Genomic DNA, 20,244 nt, shown 5'->3' on the forward strand with positions numbered 1-20,244 from the left:
GTGTCACGGTACTGGGTCGTGTGACCCAGTGTTTGAGTTTTATGTATTTTTTGTATTCATTGTCAAACTAGTTAATTTCTAGGTTGCTGTTCAGACCTTATTTCTTAGTTATTTCTGTCATCTCCCCCCGTACTCAGTAAATTCATGTCATGTTTCATGTCTGTGGTTAAGTTCATCTCATGTTTTATCTCCATGTCTATGTCTCCGTGTTTCCTGTTTTATTTTGTAAGAGTCTGGTGTTCTTTGTTCATTGTAGTTAGTGTTACTCTCCCCTGTATTGTCATTATGTTTCATTCGAGTCAGCTGTGTTCTCATGTGTCTCCACTTCCCCTGATCACCTCATGTGTGTATTTAAGTCCTCAGTCTTCCTTTGTTTGCTGTTGTGTCGTCTGTGTACCGCCCCCTGGTCAAGTTAAGTGTTTTTCAGGAGTCTGTGCAGTTCATGTTTGCCATTTGGTTTATGTTGTTTTTCATGCAGCCGCACGATGAGGTTCCGTGCAGGTCGTGTTCATGTCTGTTTCGTCACGCTATTTGGTTCACAGTTACCATGCATCTGCACAGCATTCTGTTCACAGTGATCATAGTTATTCTTTTCAGTCAGGTTAGTGTTTCTCCTGTTTAGGTTTTTGGTTAGTTGCAGTCTCTGTCCCTGTTATGTTTTGTCCACTCCCCTCTGCATCAGCCTGAATAAAGGCTCACTCTCAGTTTAAGTTCACTCCCATCTCCTCAACTGTGTTCGCGCCTGGGTCCACCACACACACTCTCCACACGGTCTGCCCCCACTGACCATGACACTCTGCTTGAAATCTTGCGAGGAGTACCTGGTCGTGGCCGGTTTATGCTGCAATTATGTTCTTTCCACTTTCGGATTATGGCCCCAACACTGAAACCTTCAGTAGTTTAGAAATTCTTCTTTAACCAATGAAATCAGTATGTTTTGCAACAATAAAGTTGCAAAGGGCCCGAGAGAGCTCGCTAGTTTTGCCCATCATTAAATGTTTCTTGTTTCTTCATGCATTCAGTACTTTTTCCCCTGTGTCATTTCCGAATATTACACATCTTAATTCATTGTGTGGAAATGGGTTCCAAATTGAAACCCAGAGTGTGTTAAATTTAAGGATGTATGATATAAGGATGTTTTGCTTAAGAAGTTCACTTTTTATTAGTGAGATCAGGCTTGTGTTCTTGCTTCTTTCAAAAGTTTCTTCAGTGCAACTTCAAAAAGCCTGCTCTGGTAGATATTTTCAGTTCTGCATCTCTGTCAGCGTTGGTGACATCCTTCCTGTCAGAACTTGCAGTGGTATTGCTCCTTTCCTGAAGACACTTCAGGAAACTTAGACGATACTTCAGCTGCAAAGCATGAACTCTGCTGATAGAAACATTTTGATTTTCGAGGCAAACATTCTTGTTATCATAAGCCTTCCAAAGATTCTGCAATTGCTCAATACTGGAACAAATAGTTCTCCCAGTTAATGTAAGAATGCACAAAATGCAACTCAAGTCTTTCAGAGAGGAAAAAAAAAAGATTTATTTCATTTTGGATTTCAGTACAAGTTTGAATTCACTGTCATATATTTGTGTTTATATCTTTTTCAAAAAAGCTGTCAAGGGACACTTCCTGTCACCGAACGGCAGCTCTCTCAGTTGGCCGCAAGGTGGCGCTTGGATCCTTATTTTTAGGTGAAGAACTCGTTGCAGAGCATAGTGACGCAGGCGACCAGCGTGACATACTCTTGAAAATCCACAGTGCCGTCCCTGTTTGCGTCCAGATCCTTGAAGATCTTGTCCAGTTTTGCCTGGTCAGTGGATTTCTGCAATGGAGAAAAGTGTTAGCTTGAATTTAGACACTAAGTGATCATAAAACAAAGAACTGCTCAGCCTACTTCTGCCCAAATAGTTGCGCAAACCACAGGGGAAAATCTGTGTATTTTCCACTCTCTCAAAGTAAAAGCTCTGCATCAGTATGGCAGTGTTTTCAGGCAACCTACTGGGTGTGAGATAGAGGGAGGATAGAGACCACTCACGCCAAATATCTCTCCAAGCTCATTTTGAAGAAGTTCCTTCAGCTCTCCCTTGCTTAGGGTGAGTTTGTCTCCCTCCTTGCCAGAGTATTTATGAAAGGCGCCAATGAGCAGTGCCATAGCCTGCTGGATGCTAGAAGACATGCTTGGGGCTAGTTTAGGGAGACAGAAGGAAAACAAAATGTTACGTCTGAGACTGCAGTGGTATTTGTTTATACAGGAAATCCACACTGATTAAAGAAAGATGCCTCCTCTGAATAACGTTTACACATAATTCTGCTATGACTCATTACCTGGTGCAGATTAGGCTGAATCACGTGGTATTGTGGTCAAATGTAGGATCTTAACAAAGGACATCATTGATATTTGGAACACGAGGAATTATTTAGAAGTAAACGAGGGAGAAAAAGGGGAATAGGCAGGGCCTGCTTGGTAAAACCAGAGTGAAAGAGATTGAGTCGTTTAACCCTGTGAGGTCCATTTTAGGTTTGCCTAAAATAATGATGCAGTGAAGCTACTCAGTTACTTTTGAACCACTTCTACAAATTACATTGCTAATATATTTAAATTCTGGAATTATACATGTATACATGCAGTAAAACATATGCATGTGCAAGTGCATACTGGAGGTCATAGCAGAAAACAGTGGCTGATATTACTGTTTGTCTTTGCCAAAGTTTCTCTGGGTTCTCAGTGGAGCTTGATAAAAATAAACTCAAGATTTCCACCTGGGCCCCACCACTCTTATTTCCCTTTTCAGCGGTCTCTAATGTAGCGTCTCTGCCAAGTGACACAGGACATTGTTATGGCAACAGCAGAAGGAGATAAGGAAGCAGGTTGCAGCTTAATTAAAGTCCCCAAAGCAACATCAGATGTCTGTTCTTCTAACATAGTATATCTAAATTATGCGTTCTTTCCACTTGACTGTATAAACCCAAGAGATTTGCTAGTGGTTATGTTGTGAGTCATACAATGTTTTTCCCTCTCTAGGGTGCGCTAAGCTGAAGAAACTTTGGCATCAGAGAGTTTGGAAACCGAAGGGAGTTACAAGGAAAGAGAGCACAAAACCTGTACCGCATCATTCCTCAATTAGGTTGCAGTTAAAGGTGAGAATCGCTCCTAACCCCCCCAAAAACTTTAATGCATTCGTAAAAATGAGTTTCCAAACAAGTTAGTTGGATTCAGACAAAATGAGCTCAGTCTTTTGCAGCATCAAGTTTCATAAGCAAGAAGAGAAGTTTAAGCATTAAAGTCCACATGGATGTGATAAACTTTGCAGTTCATCAATACTTTTCTGCTAATTCTTAATGTGCATTCATACAAAACTAACTGTAATGAGCATTGCTTGATCAAAACGAACAAACAAACAATCAAGAAAACCCAGGAAAAGTTTCCAGAGCGAGCAAAAAAAGCACTTGTAGGATTTTCTACTCACCAGTGCTGAGGTTTAAGACAATTGGAGGCTACTGTTGATCTTGGTAGAGCTGTTGTGATGAACCAGTGGGTGGCAAAGATGCTTTATACATCACCACACCCAGTATCCCTCCCCCCTCCCTCTAGAATGCTCCTTTCATCTCCAACCACTCCTCCTTCCTTCACTTTTTTAAAACATATTCTTTAACAAACACGACACTCGTGTGCTGTTACAGTGAATGTTTGCATTTGAGGATTTGGAGAATTCTAAAAACTTGCTGCATGTTTTACAAAATGTTTCTGATGTTATGATCTCAGGACTGCTTTTGAATCTGGAATTGCTGCAGAACAAAAGACAATAAAATATGAAATGTAAAGTTTGGGGTGTTGTGTCTTTAAGAGGACTCTTTGCATGAGACTATTAAAGTAAATTAAATAAATAATGGTCATGTAACAGTCTTGCATGACCGCATGCATGACATGTAACAGTCATGCATCAGGGATTTGACGGCCGCTCTCGCCGAGCGTCACGCTTCGCTCACCCAGGCTGGAGGGGGCACGGCAGAAACGAGGCGAGGCACTGGCTGCTCAAGTGGCGGAGAGACGTGGCTTGTTGGAGCACGCTGGGCTCATGGTGTTCACGCAGGAACTGTTGAAAGAAACAGATCCGCCCTGTTTTGTGCAGGCTTCTTGCCAGACTCATAACAGGTTTCCTTTTTGTTTACACTGAGTAATCACTCTCTGATTTGATAGAATAGATCTTAGATTAGCGCTTTCTTTCTTTTTTTGAGGGGAAATCTTCAGAGACTTCTCTTCGTGCATTCTTCTCCGTGTTGTTTGGCTTCAGGGTAGAAGAAGCAGCCTTAGAATGTATAGGAATCATAACTTCCAATATAGGATTCATGTTTTATAATTGACTTGCTTTTCAGCTGATCATCTTGCCAAATAAAGAAACAGCATAAGCAGTGTTGTCAGTAAATCCAAAGAATAGCACAAAATGTGTGTATTGTCAAAGTTTCCAGTACCATATTTTTATTCTTGGAGTTGCTTTGCATGAGTCTTATTTATATAATAATAAGCCCCTTTGTTATTTTCTTACTGTAACAAGCTGTTTTACCTCCCGTGCACCTTTGGGCCTACATTCTTATGACTGGCTGCCTATTTTATTACATTTACTGGGACTATTTGTGCATACCCTTAACTCATTATTAGAAAGTTCAGTTTATTGTTGCATCTGTTATTATAAAAGTAAATATCCATCAGAGAGGAGGCAGCAGACATGAAGTCTTTTGTTACACTTTTCAACAAGACATGCTTTGCTGAGGGTTTATAAGTATTAATGGTATATGTTGTTAAATAAGTGGTAAACTGGGTGTAGTTATATTGCACTGCATTATATAGAAAGTGTGATTGCCATGCGAGGCACAGTTCAAGTTGCATAAAGGATAGTAATTCTACATTATCATAAGACTGCATGGATGGAACAGTTATGGTTTCTTTCCATGTGCAAAATATGGATTTCTGACCCACTTAAATTGCAACAACACAAGAAGAAAATACAGAGACCCCTTTACATTTACTTTACTTTTGTTTTTCAGAGCCCTCCACTGGCTCTTGGCTGCTTAGCAAAAGGCAAAGCAATAAATTACCCAGGCATACTCACACTTGTGTGCTACATTCCTGTTTTCTTCTACTCAGTAAAATGTGCCTCAGATTAAATTGTTCTCATCTGTTTTGCCTGTCTCGCTCAGGTGCTGACTTGTCCAGAACACGACCAGGAGAAGCTGCAGTTCTATTGTCGGTCATGTCAGTGGCTGCTCTGCCCCCTCTGCAAACTGCGCCGCATTCACACCGGACATAAAATCTTCCCAGTGGCCCAGGCGTACCAAGCGCTGAAGGTTTGACTCACAATCTGACATCTATCTCTGTCCCGCACAGTGAAAGGTTTACTAGAGGCAGGAATACACACAAAGCAAACATGTAGTAGTGAAGCCAGCATATATGTGAATAGTGTGAAACCCTCCATTTCACAGTTTAAAATAATATATTATAGTAGTCAAAGACTGCTTCACTGCTTCCTCTGACAAACAAACTGAAATCAGCTGATTGTTGCACAAGTGCAAATGCAACCGATAAACAAGATCGATCGGCAGGCAGACTAACAATTCCAAGGAATTGGACTAGAGAACCGGTTCTTGATTCCTGTCCCTATCTATCCTTCCATCTTCTTTCACTTGTCTGGAACACCTCACCCAGGTGCCATCTGACAAGGTCAGATAAACAACCTCAACTAGCTCCTTTTTATTTGGAGAAGTAGCGACTCTGCTCCAAGTCTTTCACGCAAGACTGCAGAGATGAGATTCTGAGCTATCATGGAGGAATTGTTGCACCACTTAGACTAAGTCCAGATCTCTAAAATAGTTTTGCACTTCACTAACATTTGAAATACAACCAGCAAATGCAATGAAGGTGAAGATAAAAATGATGCAGTGCTGTTTAAAAAGCTACAGTAATGCAGCTTTAACTGTTAGACAAGCATAGTGTGCAAGATAATGCAGATGTGTGGCTGTGTGAAACTGATAATCTGTGTGCATTTGTTGTTTCTGTGTCACATATTCGGTGTTAATTTGACAGGAGAAGATTACAAAGGAGATGAACTACATTCTGTCCAACCAGGACACAGTTTTGGCTCAGATTACCCAGCTGGAGAGTTCCATCACACAGACTGAGGTGATTAATACTTCTGGCCCACAAAATCTCCCAGAACATGGGATTAAAATCAGTCAGCAGCTACTGCAAGTATTTGTTCAGCTTGACTGTTTAGGATTGGATACTATGTACAACTGCTGCATGTTTCATACATAACTCCAAACATGTGTCTTTTCTCAAAGTGTTTTATAATGTTATTTGGACCCTTTTTAAGAATGTACCAGCAGAAGCCTGGTGTTAGTTCTCCAAACTTGTCTTTGTGCTTTTTCCTCACCAGGTAAACAGTGTATCGGCCAGAGAGCAGCTGGCTCAGAGCATCAGGGATTTGACGGCCGCTCTCGCCGAGCGTCACACTTCGCTCACCCAGGCTGGAGGGGGCACGGCAGAAATGAGGCGAGGCACTGGCTGCTCAAGTGGCGGAGAGACGTGGCTTGTTGGAACACGCTGGGCTCATGGCATTCACGCAGGAACTGTTGAAAGAAACAGATCAGCCCTGTTTTGTGCAGGCTTCTTGCCAGACTCATAACAGGTTTCCTTTTTGTTTACGTTGAGTAATCACTCTCTGATTTGATAGAGAGTCTCTTTTATCCCTACTGCGTCTTGTCTCCTTAATGGCAAATAATTGTCCTTGAATTTTCTATCATTATTATTGTTATTATTGTTTTATAGTATTGTTCTGTTGTTCTTATCCTCCTGCTGCTAAACTAATTTCCCCTTGTGGGACAATAAAGAAAATTGAATTTGAATTGAATTGAGAATAGATCTTAGATTAGCGCTTTCTTTCTTTCTTTCTTTTTTTGAGGGGAAATCTTCAGAGACTTCTCTTCGTGCATTCTTCTCTGTGTTGTTTGGCTTCAGGGTAGAAGAAGCAGCCTTAGAATGTATAGGAATCATAACTTCATTGGTTCCAATATAGGATTCATGTTTTATAATTGACTTGTTTTTCAGCTGATCATCTTGCCAAATAAAGAAACAGCATAAGCAGTGTTGTCAGTAAATCCAAAGAATAGCACAAAATGTGTGTATTGCCAAAGTTTCCAGTACCATATTTGTTATTTTTTTTCTGTAACAAGCTATTTTAGCTCCCTTGCACCTTTGGGCCTACATTCTTATGATTGGCTGCCCAATTTATTACATACTGGGACTATTTGTGCATACCCATAACTCATTATTTGAAAGTTCAGTTTATTGTTGCATCTGTTATTATAAAAGTAAATATCCATCAGAGAGGAGGCAGGGAACACCCTGGCTAGGTTCAAATGTAAATATGTGAAAGGAAATATGGAAAGCCCCACATACAGCACAGTATCTGGAAATAAAAACTGAAGGGATGTCACTAATGTGCTGTTTATATTCTTTTTATTACAATAGCAATATAGATTAAAAACAGTCTTATCTTTTATTCATTAATTTTTCTTTTTCATACGTCCTTAAAAAACTGTGAGTCTTCCTCACTGTCCCTCCTGAAAGCGTTTGTTGATTCCTTCCTTGCCCTCTGCCCCCTGAGTCTTCACCATCCTGGCACTTTTCTGTAGAGTATCGCCGTCGTGGTGTAGTACCAGGAGGAGCGTCCAGAGGTGGGATCAGAGGAGGACTGGCTGCTGCACGCTGGGGCTGGCAGCGAATGGACGAAGTGAGTGGAAGCAGCGCTGTGATTGACAGGTTGGAAATGGACAGCGTGTACGTGCTGCGGGTGAGAGGCTGCAACAAGGCGGGCTACGGAGAGTACAGTGAGGAGGTGTACCTGCACACCCCGCCTGCACCAGGTGAGGGTACACACCGAGCTTCTTAGTTGTCCTTATTAACAACTGAACAGGAACACTTTGTCACAGTGTAAACACACCCAAACAACATGGCTGTTTGAGGAAAAAAAAAAAAAACAGAAACATGTCAAACTAGTTTGACATGAGGTTGTTTACATGCATGTCACAGATTATCGTGGGAAAGCAACCACACCTTGAAACTGGACTACAACCAGTTTTATACCATATATATTTTTGGGAGTCAATGTTTTATTTATGAGCTCTTATCTGCCGACTCAACATTTACCCCAATTAATAATCATGACTATGACACCAAGCAATTGCATCCCAGTTTAAAGTGCAGTGACTTTCAGGCATTGCTTCAAAAAGGTTCAGATGGTTTCCTGCATAAAGTTTTTTAAATTTTCTGCACAGGCGGCCTCTGTAAGCACTGTGACTTTGTCAGAATTATCACCTTATGATTGTATCTCTCTTTCACCAAGCTAACTGATAATAAACATGCTGTGTATAAACACTGTTGTGTAAAAGTATTCGCCCCATCTGTCTTAGTTTTCTTCATATGTCACACTTACATGTTTCAGATCATCAAACTAATTTTAGTATTAGACGAAGATAATACAAATACAAAAAGCACGTTTTTGTATGATGATTTAAAGTTCTTAAATGATGATTTCAATTATTAGCAAGGGGGAGAAAAAGCTATTCAAGCCCACCCGGCCATGTGTGAACAAACAATTGCCCCCTGTTACGCCCCAGTCTAGGGGTACAAGAACATAACATAAGAGTTGAAAAGGATTGACCCTGCCCTGGTCCCCAAAACCATACACAGAGGGAAAACCAATTGCTTCATGAACAGTGGTTTATTGTCTGAAGCGTGACTCCGGGGTGAACAAAGGCCAAAATAACAAACAAAACCAGCTTAATCAGTCAAGGAGGTGCTACCTAAACCCTACGTGATGAAAAGAACAAACAAAAGACAAATGCTACGCCTAACTCCCTAACTGAATAAACAGGAGGGAACAATACAGAAAACAACAAGGCAGCTCACCCTTTCGGCTTCAGTGACTATTTACAAGGTGCTATTTACAAGTGAAGGCTAAATTACACACTATATACAAACTCAATAGGTCAAGAGAATCACAAATATCACAGAGTTTGGAGGCCAGGGTCAGGTCTGCTGCTGCTGTCAGTTGCTGCCCCGGGACAACTGCTGGTGAGGGATTTTGAAAGCGACCACATGATCAGGGGACCAATCAGCAGCTGTCAGCTTATCCAGTCAGGGACCTGCAAAGACTTAAAGACACAGAAAAAGAAACAGCCACCAAAACACATTATGGCCTGGGCCATAACACCCCCTAAACCTAGTCATTGGTTGTGATGGCAGCAAGAACTGCAATCCAGCTTTTGCAATGCCTGCCAGTGAGTGATTCTCCCAGTCAGTCCTGCTCTGAAGGACCTTTGTGGCCGCCCAACTGACTTTTTCGCCGCTGCCCTCTGTGAAATCTTTGGCGATGACATACTTCCATCTCCTCCAGAACTTGACAGAGCTCACAATACATTAGCCCCAAAGCCGAAACCGGGCGACCGACCACGATCAGTGATTCTACGCTTCCACAGGTTTCAGACCAAAGAGCTCATTATCAGGGAGACGCGTCGGAGGGGTGTTCTAAACTACCGGACCAGCCGATTCGCATCGTGGAGGATTACAGCCCCAAAATCTTAAACCAGAGGGCCGAGTACAGAGAGGTAATGGCAGAGCTTTACAATCGAGGCCTGAGGCCCTCATTGGCATACCCTGCCCGTCTCCGTATCACCTTAGCCGGAGGAGAGAGGAGGTGGCTATGTTCCGTTGAAGAGGCCTGGCGATACATCGACAACCACCCTACTGTGCAGCCCACACAGTAACTGAGACAGACTGACTTTTGGATCAACACAGCACCCTTACACAGACGACAAACCCCCTTTTTTTTTCTCCTCCCTTTTGTTTTTTAAGCACCCTACAACCTTTTCAAAGGGCCTGGACTCACCGTCAGCGCCTGAGTTACGGTCAGGTGACATAGCGTTTTAATTCCATACCCTCCTGTTCCATCTTAACTCAGAGGTAGAAGTGTTTATATATTTACATTTATATTTATTTTATTTTTATTTAATTTATTCACTTGTGTTGCCTTAAGTCAGAGCTTGTTAGTTTTTACTTCCAATAGTGTTAACCAGTGTTGGGTAAGTTACTTTAAATTAGTAACTTAGTTACAGTACTAGTTACTTCTATCAAAAGTAACTCAGCCACTTCAAGTTACTCGTTACTTTCAAAGTAACTAGGGAAAGTAACTTTGGTTTTACTCAGAATTCTCTTGTTAATGTGTTGCTTCCATAACTTTACCAGTCTTCTAGCTTGCTTACTTGCCACAAATGCACTGTGCCACCTACCAATAGAAAATAAAATAAAATAATGTGCATATTTCCACGAGAGAAATCCCACGCCTGGACCGTCATTGACCACTGCCATGATTCTAGCCTACGTTACAGCGTCATGTGCGCTTTTTACATCGAACACAAAAACTGCAGTCGTGGTGCTTTTGATTGTACTCAGAACTCTGAAATTCTGCACTCCGAGTAGGAAGATGTAGGCAACACTAGACTGCAGATGAGCTGCATACAGGGCTGGACTGGGACAAAAAATTGGCCCGCCATTATAGGAAAAATCATAAAGCCTTTGAATGAAAACAAACGCTGTTGTGACAGTGATGTACACTGTCTTGATGGTATATATGTATCAATCTATCAATCGCTTGTTGTAAGATTCAGATAATTATTTTTTAAAAGCTAGACATTTTAAATGAGAATAAGAAAGAAAAGTATTTCCTTGTGCCCCCCTCTCCCTGTTAATGCCCTACCTGGCTCCCTGGCAACACTTTGCTAGACCCGCCCCTGCACAGTTACCAGCTGTCAGCTACTTAAAAAAGGATCCTGGTGTTATTTGTCTCTCAGAAACAGTTCATAACTTCCCTTCAACTCATTCATGTCACCTAAAAGGTAAACCTGTTTCTCCATCACATGCTCAGCTCTGATGACTCGGTAAGAACATTTCCTGGTTTCATCTTCATGTTTCCCTCTCACCAGATAACCAAACCGATATCATGACCAGCAGCTTTTACGGCTGTGGCTCCAGCAAACATCAGCTGATAGTAGAAAGTAATATTAAATAAATTCTAACAACAGCTGATCAAGTTTAAACGTGCTGCTGTTGTTTAACGCGACATCGGCATGGTTTCTTTCGATAAACAAACAAGAAAGAAAAGCCGATCAGCTGATCATTGATCAGTTTTCATGATTGAAGTAGAAACAGGAGAGAGAGGGTGAGAGAAGAAGAGGCAGCTGTGCAGCAAACACGGAATAACTCCAGCTTTGTGTCTTTTCCATTGTAGCTGAAATCCGGGACAAACTGCATTACTTTTTACATCAATACAGGGAGTGCAGAATTATTAGGCAAGTTGTATTTTTGAGGAATAATTTTATTATTGAACAACAACCATGTTCTCAATGAACCCAAGAAACTCATTAATATCAAAGCTGAATGTTTTTGGAAGTAGTTTTTAGTTTGTTTTTAGTTTTAGCTATTTTAGGGGGATATCTGTGTGTGCAGGTGACTATTACTGTGCATAATTATTAGGCAACTCAACAAAAAACAAATATTTACCCATTTCAATTATTTATTTTTACCAGTGAAACCAATATAACATCTCCACATTCACAAATATACATTTCTGACATTCAAAAACAAAACAAAAACAAATCAGCGACCAATATAGCCACCTTTCTTTGCAAGGACACTCAAAAGCCTGCCATCCATGGATTCTGTCAGTGTTTTGATCTGTTCACCATCAACATTGCGTGCAGCAGCAACCACAGCCTCCCAGACACTGTTCAGAGAGGTGTACTGTTTTCCCTCCTTGTAAATCTCACATTTGATGATGGACCACAGGTTCTCAATGGGGTTCAGATCAGGTGAACAAGGTGGCCATGTCATTAGTTTTTCTTCTTTTATACCCTTTCTTGCCAGCCACGCTGTGGAGTGCTTGGACGCGTGTGATGGAGCATTGTCCTGCATGAAAATCATGTTTTTCTTGAAGGATGCAGACTTCTTCCTGTACCACTGCTTGAAGAAGGTGTCTTCCAGAAACTGGCAGTAGGACTGGGAGTTGAGCTTGACTCCATCCTCAACCCGAAAAGGCCCCACAAGCTCATCTTTGATGATACCAGCCCAAACCAGTACTCCACCTCCACCTTGCTGGCGTCTGAGTCGGACTGGAGCTCTCTGCCCTTTACCAATCCAGCCACGGGCCCATCCATCTGGCCCATCAAGACTCACTCTCATTTCATCAGTCCATAAAACCTTAGAAAAATCAGTCTTGAGATATTTCTTGGCCCAGTCTTGACGTTTCAGCTTGTGTGTCTTGTTCAGTGGTGGTCGTCTTTCAGCCTTTCTTACCTTGGCCATGTCTCTGAGTATTGCACACCTTGTGCTTTTGGGCACTCCAGTGATGTTGCAGCTCTGAAATATGGCCAAACTGGTGGCAAGTGGCATCTTGGCAGCTGCACGCTTGACTTTTCTCAGTTCATGGGCAGTTATTTTGCGCCTTGGTTTTTCCACACGCTTCTTGCGACCCTGTTGACTATTTTGAATGAAAAGCTTGATTGTTCAATGATCACGCTTCAGAAGCTTTGCAATTTTGAGACTGCTGCATCCCTCTGAAAGATATCTCACTATTTTTGACTTTTCTGAGCCTGTCAAGTCCCTCTTTTGACCCATTTTGCCAAAGGAAAGGAAGTTGCCTAATAATTATGCACACCTGATATAGGGTGTTGATGTCATTAGACCACACCCCTTCTCATTACAGAGATGCACATCACCTAATATGCTTAATTGGTAGTAGGCTTTCAAGCCTATACAGCTTGGAGTGAGACAACATGCATGAAGAGGATGATGTGGACAAAATACTCATTTGCCTAATAATTCTGCACTCCCTGTACAAAACTCGTGATATTTTCTCTGAATACGGGACGATTCTGTTTTTTACGGGAGGTTGGCAACTCTAATAATTATCCTTATGAACAAAATAAAGTTCAACATCACTAACATCATAGCACCCACCCAGCTGTATGTCATGCTAGCTAGTACGCAGTATGAAAAAGTCAGAATAACGAAAATAAACTCCACCTAAACTTGGTTTATATCTGACCCAGACAGACTGCAGGTCATAACTTCTTACCTGAAGTTGGGACCGGCGGCCACCTCGGGTCTCTCTTCCTTCTGCGTCCCCTTTCTGTCATCCACCTGCTGGCCTGAATCTGTGGAAGCTCCGCGATAACCCCCACACGAAGTAACGAGTAACGACCCTATCTAAATCCCAGTAACGACTAACGCGTTCCTGATTTTGGCATAATAACTAGTTACCGTGCTCGTTACCACAACAATAATGTGATTACTGTAACGCGAACGCGTTAGTCCCAACACTGGTGTTAACATACTACACAGGTCATGAACAAGATTTTTTTTTCTTTCATTCAAAGCAGTTAATTAAAAGTAGTCTAACATAATGTCATGGTCCTGAGTCTGAGGACTCAGTGTTTTTGTCATGGTCCTGAGTCTGAGGACTCAGTGTTTTGTGTTTCCTTATGCTTTTGTTCATTCCGAGTGTGTATTCTGTTGTGATTTTGCCATTTGTTAGGTTTCTGTTCTTTGCCTGCCTGCTCCCACTTCTCTGTGTTCCCTCTGTCTGTCCATGGTGTTATTGTGTCTGCTCATGAGTCTGCCTGTCAAGTTCAGTGTCCTGTCTGATTCTCTGTGTCTGTTAGTTTCCTGTTTTATTCTGAAAGTTCATGTCTCATGTCAGTGTGTTCAGTTTTACCTCTCCCCTGTCTCGTTAGCCTTATTGCTCCCAGCTGTGTCTCCCTCCTGTGGCCCATTCCCTGATTACTCCCCGTGTATTTAAGCCCTGTGTTTTCCTGTGCTCTCTGTCGCGTCGTCTGTTTAGTTCCATGTCAGTCTGCATTATTCTGTTACCTGGTATTCATTCTGCGTCTCTCTGCCATCTCTCTTTGTGCATTTCGCTCCTCCTCCCGTGAGTGTTTGGTTTAAGTTTTGTTCTTTAGTTTTCCCAGTTTAGGTTTGTTTACTCCCCGCTCTGCTCTTCCTGTTTTGTCACCTTCTCACCGCTGTAAATAAACACTCACTCGCACCCCAGCCGGTACCTGCATTTTGGATCCTTTTTTCAATACACCACACGACTGCTGTGCAGCCGTGACAGTACGACGCGACCACAAGATGGATCCAGCGGTCTTGGCCGGGGAGAGCGACCTCACATGTGCCCTACGCCTGGTGGACTGGGTAACCCACACCTCCAATGCACGAGCGAAGGTTGTGGGGATAAATGCCGTTGAGGCTATCCTGGCCGGAAATCCTTATCTCCACCAGGTCCGGGGATTTACAGACTTAATCGCTGAGCTGCATAAAGCCCGGGAAGCGGTGCAAGCTCGGGAAGTAGCGGATTCTGCCCAGCAACAATGGACTATGACCGCCACAAAGCATCCGTCTCAGATTCACCCACCGGAGGTTTCACGGCCCGACCCCCCAGAGGTTTTTCCCTGCCTGTCGGAGCCGTCAGCGGTGGGGAGGAAACATTCGCGCCACCGGCGCTTCACCCCACAGCCGGATTCAGGGACTCCTGTGCAACCAGCTGTGGTGAGTTTTAAGGACGCTGGTGCTTCTGGGACTGTGTTTTCTGGGGCTGTTCATGGGGAGGGTAAAGACAGTACACGGTGTTTACCTACCTTCGTGGTAACTAACCTCTCACAAGTAACTGACTGTGTTTCATCCACTCCACCACCAATTCCAGTCTCACTTCAACCTGTACATCAGCCTTTAGCCAGTTCATTAGCCCAGCCTGCATCTATTCCATTAGCCCGGTCACCCGCTCCCTCCATACTGGACGCTGTGTCTGTGCCACCCATTTTGAACCCCGTTCCTAGCACCCATTTTGAGCGGAGAGACAAACGCATTAAAACCACTCTAGTTTCTCAGAAACTGGCTAATTTAGAGACTGTTACTCGCCCCAGGGCCTCCCCAGAGGCTGGGTCTCAGCCCCCAGCAGACTCTGGACCCCTGGCGGTTAAGAAGCCAGCTGAGGACCGCACCCAGCCGTCGCTGCCTGAGCAGACTCAATGCTCTGTGCAGCTGCAGTCTGCCATGTGTTTGCCAGAGGCCCGTGTGCCTGCTGGTTCTGTTCTGTCTCTGCCAGAGGTCTCCGCACCTGCTGGTTCTGTTCTGTCTCTGCCAGAGGCCCGTGCGCCTGCTGGTTCTGTTCCATCCCTGCCAGAGGCCCGTGTGCCTGCTGGTTCTGTTCCGTCCCTGCCAGAGGCCCGTGTGCCTGCTGGTTCTGTTCCGTCCCTGCCAGAGGCCCGTGTGCCTGCTGGTTCTGTTCCGTCCCTGCCAGAGGCCCGTGCGCCTGCTGGTTCTGTTCCGTCCCTGCCAGAGGTCCCCGCGCCTGCTGGTTCTGTCCTGTGTGTGCCAGGGGCTCCGGTGCCCACTGGTTCTGAGACTGTTTTCGCTGGGGGGCCCGAGGAGCCCGTCCAGCTTCCTGCCTCGTCAGCTGGAGGGCCCGAGGAGCCCGCCCAGCTTCCTGTGTCGTCAGCTGGAGGGCCCGAGGAGCCCGCCCAGCTTCCTGTGTCGTCAGCTGGAGGGCCCGAGGAGCCCGTCCAGCCTCAAGACTCGTCAGCTGGAGGTTCAGGAGAACCTAGCCAGCTTGCTGCCTCGTCAGCTGGAGGGCCCGAGGAGCCCGTCCAGCCTCAAGACTCGTCAGCTGGAGGTTCAGGAGAACCTAGCCAGCTTGCTGCCTCGTCAGCTGGAGGGCCCGAGGAGCCCGTCCAGCCCCAAGACTCATCATCCTCGCCAGCTGCAGTCTCATCATCCTCGCCCGCAGCAGCCTCCTCATCAGCCTCTGCCTCAGCTTCGCCTGATCCGGCTTCAGCATCATCGGCTTCGTCCGGTCCGGCTTCAGCATCATCGGCTTCGTCCGGTCCGGCTTCAGCATCATCGGCTTCGCCCGGTCCAGCATCTGCTTCAGCTTCACCCGCTTCGCCTGGTCCGGCTTCAGCTTTGCCTCCGCCTGGTCCGGCTTCAGCATCCTCACCGCCTGGCCCAGCATCTGCTTCAGCATCCTCATCTGCCTCGCCTGGTCCAGCATCTGCTTCAGCATCCTCATCTGCCTCGCCTGGTCCGGCCTCTGCTTCCCCATCTGCCTCGCCTGGTCCGGCCTCTGCTTCCCCATCTGCCTCGCCTGGTCCGGCCTCTGCCTCTGCCTCGTCTGGTCCGGCCTCCTTCTCACCTGGTACTGCGGGGGCCACGCAGCCTTCTGGTCCCCAGCTGCCGCCTCAACATCGTCGGTCATCTGCCAGGCCGCATGTTGGGAGTCTTCGCCACCGTGGCCGGCCTCCGGACTTGCATTGTCGCCACTGCTGTCGTGAGCACGGTCGGCCCCCAGAACTGTTTCCACGCCGCTGTTGCTGTCCGCACGGTCGGCCCCCAGAACTGTTTCCACACCACTGCCTACTGCGTGGCCGGCCTCCGGACCTGCCCCACTGCCGCTGCCTTTCACACGGTCGGCCCCCGGAACTGAACTGTTTTGGCCTCCGGGTCGGCCCCCTGACCTTGTCCGTCTGGGCCTTTTTGGACTATGTCCCTCCGTCCTGGGCCCCCACCGCCCGCCCTGGTCGGGTCGTTTTCTGTTTTTTTTTGGTTTTGGGGGGGGGTTGGGGCTGTTTTTGTGTTTCTGTTGGGCTGTCTGGTGCCAGCCCTTGAGGGGGGGGGGGGTACTGTCATGGTCCTGAGTCTGAGGACTCAGTGTTTTTGTCATGGTCCTGAGTCTGAGGACTCAGTGTTTTGTGTTTCCTTATGCTTTTGTTCATTCCGAGTGTGTATTCTGTTGTGATTTTGCCATTTGTTAGGTTTCTGTTCTTTGCCTGCCTGCTCCCACTTCTCTGTGTTCCCTCTGTCTGTCCATGGTGTTATTGTGTCTGCTCATGAGTCTGCCTGTCAAGTTCAGTGTCCTGTCTGATTCTCTGTGTCTGTTAGTTTCCTGTTTTATTCTGAAAGTTCATGTCTCATGTCAGTGTGTTCAGTTTTACCTCTCCCCTGCTCCCAGCTGTGTCTCCCTCCTGTGGCCCATTCCCTGATTACTCCCCGTGTATTTAAGCCCTGTGTTTTCCTGTGCTCTCTGTCGCGTCGTCTGTTTAGTTCCATGTCAGTCTGCATTATTCTGTTACCTGGTATTCATTCTGCGTCTCTCTGCCATCTCTCTTTGTGCATTTCGCTCCTCCTCCCGTGAGTGTTTGGTTTAAGTTTTGTTCTTTAGTTTTCCCAGTTTAGGTTTGTTTACTCCCCGCTCTGCTCTTCCTGTTTTGTCACCTTCTCACTGCTGTAAATAAACACTCACTCGCACCCCAGCCGGTACCTGCATTTTGGATCCTTTTTTCAATACACCACACGACTGCTGTGCAGCCGTGACACATAAATGTAAATGCTGTGTGCACTAACATGGACTCGAATCAACCAGCGCCACCTCTGGCCAAGTGCCACAGCCTACAGCCAGATCAACTTGTGACACACATCTGCACCACGTTTGAATTCGTTTCATGCACAACACATTTGTACCTTTCAATTGTGTCTGTTTGTGCGTCATGCAAATAAACATTTGAAATCCGGTATCTGGTATCCAGCGTGAGGCTGCCTGGATTTTATGTCTGTAATGCATTGGTCCAACTCTTCATCTGACAGGCTGCTATAGAGTGCTTTGACTGAAAGATTGAACTCATTCATGCGTCGGAATACTGTGCTTCTTGACATTCCCAAAATTTTAGCAATGGCTGGGATGGACAAGTTCAGTTCCAGAAGACTGTTAAGATGATGGGGGGAAAGAGCCATTCTTAGTCGCCCAGTAGGTCCCCACTCAAACTGAATGACAGCACTATGTAGATTCATTTTATCCTTTTCTCTGTTTATCAGAGTATGTAAACTACATAATGCATCTACTTGACCAGACAAAGCTTGTAGAGAAACTAGTTCCTGGGTGCAAATGAAATCTAAAAAGTCCAGATCCAGGGGAAGGTGTTCAAGACAATGTTCTAAACGTGAACGCAGTCTCAGAAGAATATGATGTAGGAGAAGATCCTAAAGGAGAGGAAAAAGTAGAATTATTTTTGTAATTTTTAAATCACCAACAAAAAGTGAGTTAAAAACACAAGGTTAGTTACGTTAACTGAATATTCTTAGGCTATAAGATTCCAATGTTTATTTTATCATATTTCCTTATGGTTCTTTGAAAAAAGTATATTTTTTAATTCATGCCATTTGTTGCAGTATTTTGATTTTCTGGTTAGGATTTTATTTATTATTTTCTTACATCTTTTGTTTTAATAGCACAGTAAAAATTGAGCTCGCAAGAGAAAAAGCTTTATTTTCTATTTTATCTGTTTTATTTAAATGTTTTTGAGAACAAAGCCAAACCAAAACTTAATGAAGAAAGCTGGAAATGATTGAGTTCAGTGTTCCCAACGAATACTCTGAATGGATGAAAAAAAAACGAAAACAGATTGCCTGGCAGCGTGTTTCATTTATGAAAAGGTCAGAAAATTAAATTTGATATTGTCAAATTTAATCCCTTTTGTTTATGAAACAGTGAGAATGAATTTCTTAATGGGTGGCTCAGTTTGGGGAAATTGTGGGTAGCCTGCAAGGGCCTCAACTCAATCCTATATTTCCGTTTTAATATTTCTAATGTTTGCCTTGTTTTCTTCACTGTCTGGTCTGCCTCTGTCTTGCCTGTATGGATGCATTTACACCGAAATGTCCCCAACAAAGGATGTTTTAATTCACCACTATTCCAGTGAAACACGAGTCTCCCATCTTCCTGCTACCGGTCTGGAGTTTTTGTTCACCAAAGCACACACCAACTTCATACTGACGGACAGATCACTGCCCTTTTGCCGCCTTGTCTGACCGTGTTTTGTGGCTTTGGTTCACTTCACCTCACTCTTCCCCATTCTTGTCATTAAATCAGGCTGTTCTGCAACCATGGCAGCCATTCACTCTATGGCTTTATTCATGGTGTATTTTACCCCTTCACCAAAGGCCGTTCTCGTTTCCAACATTATATTTGCAGTGTTCGTCTATCTATCAATATCTGCGGAGTATTTTTTTTTAACGAGTATCCTATTTTCTAAAGCACAGCATGTAAAGGGTAGCTCGGTTAGCAGGATGCTAGCATGTAGCGCTTAGTGAGACACGCCTCAGACGAGTTGAGCAAAGACCCCGTCTGTGTACTTTATACGTGAGCAACGGATTTAAATAAAATTAAGGTTTCAAAAGACAAACTTGAAGATAAAAAAAAATATATACTCACCGGAGAGCCGCCAGGGTTTGCCGCTGCCATCTTGGCGCTCCTAAATTCAAAACTGCTTCTGCAGACAGGCATGGGAGGCGTGGAAATTGTCTTTGAGTTAGTCAAACGTTTTCCTTAGTTCGAGTAGATGATAAAAAATAAATAAATGGGATTTTAAGTAGGACTAGGCGTTCTGTAATGATCTCTATTTAGGAGAAAAACTTAATCACTCACCTCTAAACAGCTCTCTTTTAGGAGACAAACTGCTGGCTAACGGTGTCATGTGATCAAACAGCGTAATTTAATTGGCCGAGAGCCACTCGACTCGATCTGGTGCTGATTGCTCTGGCTTGGGTCATTAAAGTTCATCACTTTTGCAGTTGAATTTTTGCAGGTGAATTTTTGCAGGTGAATTTTTTTCAGGTGAATTTTTGCAGGTGAATTTTTTGCAGGTGAATTTTTGCAGGTGAATATTTTTGGAGGGAAATTTGGAGGATAAAAATTCAGTGTCATAAATTCAATGTCTAAAAATACTTGAATTCTGATGATACTATATTTCTTCCATAAAAATGCCTGTAAATCAAATTGAGTTCAGTGACAATTACTGTTTGTTTGAATCAATTTATTAATAACATAAAACCTTTAAACCAATGCAACACATATAACAATGTAACAAATATATTCAAATAAATACATTTCTCAATACATAACTCATTTGGGAACTAGTCTTTCTAGAAGTGAAAACAGTCTGTCCATCCTCTCCCTGCTCTCCTCTCCTCAGCCTCTCTTTGCTGCCTCATGTCCTCTCTGATGAGGTCTAGCAGCTCATCATCTCTTTTCCTCTTTCTCCCTGTCGTAAGTGGCTGACTCGCTTCGTCATCGCTGTCGTTTTGGTCACCCACT

The 20,244-nt window shown here is 44.1% G+C and overlaps 2 protein-coding genes across 2 annotated transcripts; both read right to left on the reverse strand.

The window, feature by feature from the left end:
- Positions 1 to 1,501: 1,501 nt before the first annotated feature.
- On the reverse strand, positions 1,502 to 3,561 carry LOC146549122 (ictacalcin-like). Its single transcript, XM_085262408.1, has 3 exons — positions 3,457 to 3,561; positions 2,025 to 2,173; positions 1,502 to 1,811 (listed from the first exon to the last, which is right to left on the reverse strand). The coding sequence occupies exons 2-3, from the start codon at positions 2,163 to 2,165 to the stop codon at positions 1,677 to 1,679; spliced, it is 276 nt and encodes a 91-aa protein (XP_085118534.1). The 5' UTR covers positions 2,166 to 2,173; positions 3,457 to 3,561; the 3' UTR covers positions 1,502 to 1,676.
- Positions 3,562 to 14,873: 11,312 nt separating this feature from the next.
- Positions 14,874 to 19,392, reverse strand: LOC146549123 (uncharacterized). The gene is made up of 4 exons (XM_085261685.1): positions 19,363 to 19,392; positions 17,673 to 18,131; positions 15,800 to 15,903; positions 14,874 to 14,931 (listed from the first exon to the last, which is right to left on the reverse strand). Exons 1-4 carry the CDS (start codon positions 19,390 to 19,392, stop codon positions 14,874 to 14,876), a joined length of 651 nt encoding a protein of 216 aa, XP_085117811.1.
- Between the last annotated feature and the right edge of the window lie 852 nt (positions 19,393 to 20,244).

Source organism: Mchenga conophoros, linkage group LG22 (genome assembly GCF_057382185.1).
Source record: "Mchenga conophoros isolate Kocher_MC1m ecotype Shallow Benthic linkage group LG22, M_conophoros_male_GT1.1, whole genome shotgun sequence".
NCBI classification, from domain to species: domain Eukaryota; kingdom Metazoa; phylum Chordata; class Actinopteri; order Cichliformes; family Cichlidae; genus Mchenga; species Mchenga conophoros.

What these genes read in the sequence shown, in the direction of transcription:
- LOC146549123 (XM_085261685.1), bottom strand. Translation starts at nt 19,392, where the DNA reads ATGGCAGCGGCAAACCCTGGCGGCTCTCCG. An exon ending in GGCAGCCTCACGCTGGATAC is followed by an intron (nt 15,904 to 17,672) that starts CAGATACCGGAT and finishes AAGCTGAGGCAG; the next exon opens with AGGCTGATGAGGAGGCTGCT. An exon ending in CGGGCCCTCCAGCTGACGAG is followed by an intron (nt 14,932 to 15,799) that starts GCAGCAAGCTGG and finishes AATGGGTGCTAG; the next exon opens with GAACGGGGTTCAAAATGGGT.
- LOC146549122 (XM_085262408.1), bottom strand. Translation starts at nt 2,165, where the DNA reads ATGTCTTCTAGCATCCAGCAGGCTATGGCACTGCTCATTGGCGCCTTT. An exon ending in AGCTTGGAGAGATATTTGGC is followed by an intron (nt 1,812 to 2,024) that starts GTGAGTGGTCTC and finishes TCTCCATTGCAG; the next exon opens with AAATCCACTGACCAGGCAAA.